The sequence below is a fragment of the Sinocyclocheilus rhinocerous genome, unplaced genomic scaffold (genome assembly GCF_001515625.1).
Source record: "Sinocyclocheilus rhinocerous isolate Xijiao unplaced genomic scaffold, SAMN03320098_v1.1 scaffold1636, whole genome shotgun sequence".
NCBI lineage: Eukaryota > Metazoa > Chordata > Actinopteri > Cypriniformes > Cyprinidae > Sinocyclocheilus > Sinocyclocheilus rhinocerous.
Genome location: NW_015628289.1, coordinates 640,050 through 645,563, shown reverse-complemented (window position 1 = coordinate 645,563; position 5,514 = coordinate 640,050). Strand labels below are relative to the sequence as shown.

At 35.6% G+C, this 5,514-nt stretch overlaps 1 protein-coding gene across 2 annotated transcripts in view; it reads left to right on the top strand.

Moving 5' to 3' along the window:
• Positions 1 to 5,514, top strand: part of prkd3 (protein kinase D3) — an 84,866-nt gene that overhangs the window by 65,131 nt on the left and 14,221 nt on the right. For both annotated transcript variants that reach the window (XM_016548734.1, XM_016548733.1), the window contains exon 11: positions 1,438 to 1,723. In XM_016548734.1, coding sequence (XP_016404220.1) covers positions 1,438 to 1,723 — 286 coding nt within the window. The remainder of the gene's footprint in view (positions 1 to 1,437; positions 1,724 to 5,514) is intronic.

Here is a 5,514-nt window from a genome sequence, read left to right as displayed (position 1 = left end):
CGACCTCAAACTTTTGAATGGTAGTGAATGTATTTTGGCTCCCACTAGGAAATGAGCCATGGTTATATCTTCAGTAATGTTCACACATCTGGGGATGTGAAGGTCATATTACCAAAACCAGTAGAAAATCTAAATATTTTTAATGCCCTTTTGTTTTTAAGAACTTGTGGGTTTCTGTGAATGTCCCTGTGGCAGCTCCACTGTGTTCCCAGCTGTAAAACTAAAGTCAGGAAACCTCACCACTCTGGGTGTATAGTTCAGGGTGTGTTCAAGACTGTTTTACACATGACTTTATTATCAGCTTGGAGCTCAGCTTGGATCTTAAATTCTAAAACAGATACTACTTCTTTGACATTTTGACATGATTATACAGTATATTCCAAGCAAGCTTATGTGGCTTCACCTATGTTAGAGAAGTACTACATAATTCTGAAGAACAACTCAAACTATTTGTTAACAATCTCCATTTCTGTCCTTTGCTTTATTGTAAAGTAAATCAATTGTCACATTTCTCAGCACAGTGAGTAAAGTATATGATTCCCAAAGCAACCAATGCTTTATACTTAAAATATAGTGTGAGACATGATCATGCATTTGATTTTCATCTATGACTTAATAGAACCGGTTAGATTTGCACATTTGGAAATCATAGTACTCTCTTTTGAAGATAGAAGCCCTGTACTTTTGGTTTTTTGGGTAAGGGGGTTCAAGGCCTTTCTCAAGATAACCACAACCCACCCCCTTAAGTGTGACCACCTCCTACATAATGTATCAGTGGCTAGCGTAAGACTTGTCTACACACTCATACACATATGCACGCGAACACTGCCCTGTAATCATGGAGCTCTTCATAGGGTTGGGTCACATGATTCACCCACCAAACCACAAGCACTTCATCTCATATTCAGAGAAGACCGCAGGCGCAGCATTTGTGCTGATTGGCCACAGCTACTGTTTTTCCTGTCTCATCTAAGAGCAAGTTCGGGGGCTGAGCAGAAGGTAGACTCTTATGAGACTGTCATAATCAGACTTGGCACATTAGGTTTTGTGTCGTCAGTGAAGATTGAAGCTTAAACCTGGACTGCAAGCTCGGGCTGCATTCGCAGACAGTGCTATTTTTGATATGTGTGATAAGAAACATTTGAGAGGATCTGTTTGAACCTGGAGGAACCACATGGACTTGGAAAGCAACCGCTCTTTAATTCTCATCAGTGAGATCCTGGTCACTTCGTCTCCATAGAGTTGGTGAACTCTGCGAACTCTGTGAGGCAAACTTTGAACTGGACTGGACATTTTAATTCAACATCACATGGAGTAATTTAATGACTCATTTCCAGACTCAAAGAGCAAATGTGAGGTTGTTTAATTGGTTAAACGATCTTATCTAGCTGTCACTGAGTCAGTGTCTAAACTTCTGATTCATTTTCTGACCCACAGGAGATTCCCCTATCGGAGATCTTGCAGGTGGAGGTTGCGCGTGACTTCAGTAGTTTAGCCCTGGGGGGCAATGCGCACTGCTTCGAGGTCATCACCGCAACCATGGTGTACTACGTAGGGGAGAACACCGGCGGACCCCACATCCACAACCCTGCGCTGGCTGCCGGTGGCGTGGGGCTGGAGGTGGCCCAGGGCTGGGAGAGGGCCATCCGCCAGGCCCTGATGCCTGTTCCAGTTACACCACAGCCCAGCATGGGCGCCGCTGCAGGACAGAGTAAAGATCACAGTGAGTAGCAAAGTCAGAACTCTTAAGTCTTTTAAAAACATGTGAAGTGAATCTTCATATTCATCCAAGAAACGAAAGGAGATATTTTACAGAATGTGCGTACTTGATTGTACTTTTCCATACGATTGGCCGATTGTACCGTTTATACAAAAAAGGACAAAAAAAATAGTCAAATTGTTTTTTTTTTTTTTTCAAAATAACAAGTCCAATTTTTTATTTTTTTTTACTTTGAATCTCAGAAATTGATAGTAAATTTCACAAGTAATTATAAAGAATGAGAAAGTAACACACTGAATTAAACATTAAATGTTTGTATGTATGTTCCAAGCCATATGATAGCTATGAGAAAGAGACATCTGGCACTTGATGACGCATAAAGTTTGAAGTATAATTTCTTTTTTAGGCATACTGTCTCTTTAAGACTTAAAGAGATAGTTCTGTCATCATTTATTCACCCACAAGTTGTTCCAAACCTTTATGAGTTTCAGTTTCTTTCTTCTGTTAAGCACAAAAGAAAGTATTTTGAAAAATGTTGGTAACCAAACAGTTGACGGTATGGAAAAAATACTATGGAAGTCAATGGCTACTGTGAGTAAATGATGACAGGAGTTTTATTTTTGGGTGAACTTTCATTTTTATCCCTTATGAAACGGTTCAACAAACATGTTAATAATAAGGTTCTGGGGTCAATATGTTTTTGAAAGACATAAATACTTTTACTCAGCAAAGATGTTTTAAATGGATTGACAGTAAAGTGACTATTTTAAATAAATGCTGCCTTTGCTGTCCAAAAATCCTGAAAAAAATATCTGCAAAAACAGCACAACTCTTTTCAACATTGGTAAAAATCTGAAATGTTTCTTGAGCAGCAAATCAGCATATTAGAATGATTTCTGAAGGATCATGTGACACTGAAGACTGGAATAATGATGCTGAAAATGTAGCTTTCAAATCAAAGGAATGAATTACATTTTACAAAATATTCACATAGACAACAGTTATTTTAAACCATAGTAATTTGACACAATAGTACTGTTTTACTGTATTTTTGATCAAATAAATTTGATCAAATTCTTTTGAAAACATTAACAAATCATACCGACCCCAAACTTTTGAACAGTAGTGTAATAGAGTTACATTTATTGCTACATATTAATACAAATGTACATTTATCCCAAAAGGCTGTCAAAAGTGCACTTTAATTAATTAAGAAGATATGTGACCAGCCATGACACGAAATTTGCCAAGTTACTGCTACTGAAAATAATAATAGTTTTACTCTATACAATGCTTTTATCCAGTCCCCAATGCAGTTTACAAGGCATAAACATAAAAGCACATCGCTAGCAACACGCAAAATTCAAAATACTGTACAAACTGCAGATATAACACAATTCTTTTTTTTTTTTTTCAAAATAACAAGTCCAATTTTTTATTTTTTTTTACTTTGAATCTCAGAAATTGATAGTAAATTTCACAAGTAATTATAAAGAATGAGAAAGTAACACACTGAATTAAACATTAAATGTTTGTATGTATGTTCCAAGCCATATGATAGCTATGAGAAAGAGACATCTGGCACTTGATGACGCATAAAGTTTGAAGTATAATTTCTTTTTTAGGCATACTGTCTCTTTAAGACTTAAAGAGATAGTTCTGTCATCATTTATTCACCCACAAGTTGTTCCAAACCTTTATGAGTTTCAGTTTCTTTCTTCTGTTAAGCACAAAAGAAAGTATTTTGAAAAATGTTGGTAACCAAACAGTTGACGGTATGGAAAAAATACTATGGAAGTCAATGGCTACTGTGAGTAAATGATGACAGGAGTTTTATTTTTGGGTGAACTTTCATTTTTATCCCTTATGAAACGGTTCAACAAACATGTTAATAATAAGGTTCTGGGGTCAATATGTTTTTGAAAGACATAAATACTTTTACTCAGCAAAGATGTTTTAAATGGATTGACAGTAAAGTGACTATTTTAAATAAATGCTGCCTTTGCTGTCCAAAAATCCTGAAAAAAATATCTGCAAAAACAGCACAACTCTTTTCAACATTGGTAAAAATCTGAAATGTTTCTTGAGCAGCAAATCAGCATATTAGAATGATTTCTGAAGGATCATGTGACACTGAAGACTGGAATAATGATGCTGAAAATGTAGCTTTCAAATCAAAGGAATGAATTACATTTTACAAAATATTCACATAGACAACAGTTATTTTAAACCATAGTAATTTGACACAATAGTACTGTTTTACTGTATTTTTGATCAAATAAATTTGATCAAATTCTTTTGAAAACATTAACAAATCATACCGACCCCAAACTTTTGAACAGTAGTGTAATAGAGTTACATTTATTGCTACATATTAATACAAATGTACATTTATCCCAAAAGGCTGTCAAAAGTGCACTTTAATTAATTAAGAAGATATGTGACCAGCCATGACACGAAATTTGCCAAGTTACTGCTACTGAAAATAATAATAGTTTTACTCTATACAATGCTTTTATCCAGTCCCCAATGCAGTTTACAAGGCATAAACATAAAAGCACATCGCTAGCAACACGCAAAATTCAAAATACTGTACAAACTGCAGATATAACACAATTCTTCAGAATAGTCCAGAATGATGTTTGGATGTATGGATCAGCGTATAAGTGATAAATCAGTGAAACAGAATGAATACAGTCGGAAGTTTAGAATGTCCAAACAAGCAGTCATTGATGAAGCAATGGTACAAACCGAGACAACCGTGAATAGTGACTTTCAGGCAGATTTGCAGCTCTATTCTGGAGAGTAAATGGCTGAGCTTAAGTATTTAATATCCTGAGGCACCTCTATGTAATTGTGTTGAGAGACAGAAGATTAAAAAGGTTTGACAGGTCTGGATTAATGAAAGCTGTTTAGTTCTGAAACAAACACACTTTTGATTCAGTATTCAGAGGAGATTTCTGCCCAGAGATGAGTGACATACTTAATTAAGGGTTCGTCTGTAGACAAATCCAACCCCAAAAAATAAACAGAAAAACAAAAAAGTGTCCCTTCAGAGAATTACTATGCAACTCATGCTTGTCATTTTCAGAGTAATTTACAATTTGTCATATTTCAGATAGGATTTGTTTAAATTATTATAACATTATAACAAAGGACTGTGGAAAATATGTCTCAGCAATCAAATTGTTAAATGACCAGCCACATGATAATATGAGGGGCCATACAAGCCATAATTCATTCTGGCACTCTCACACACTTACATTCTCCATTCACATACATATATTTTTGCTTTCACACACTTACATTATCCTATATTTCTACTCTCACACACTTACATTCTCCTTTCACATACATGCATTTGTACTCTCTCTCACACACATACATTCTCCTTACACACATACATTTCTGCTTTCACACACCTACATTCTCCTTTTACATACATACATTTCTACCTTTTTTTGGTATCCATTACTTCCTGTTTAAGCAGGAAGTCACTCTCAGACCAGGATATACATGTGCAAGACTTGCTCAGCTCTTCCTCACAATTTTACAATGATGCTATTCAAAGTCATCCTGTTTTCTTTTCAAGTACATATTTTAAGTTTTTAATTTTAAAATATCATTATGTAACCTACGTGTTCTACAGATCTGTGTACAAGTGTTATGATACTGATTTTGATCGTATTGACAGGTCTCAACGCTAAGGAAATTTTCTACTGGCCCGGTTTGGCCAGTGGTTACAATTTTTTACTTGCCCTGGCAAAATTTTCACAGGCCTTGCCACAATCAAT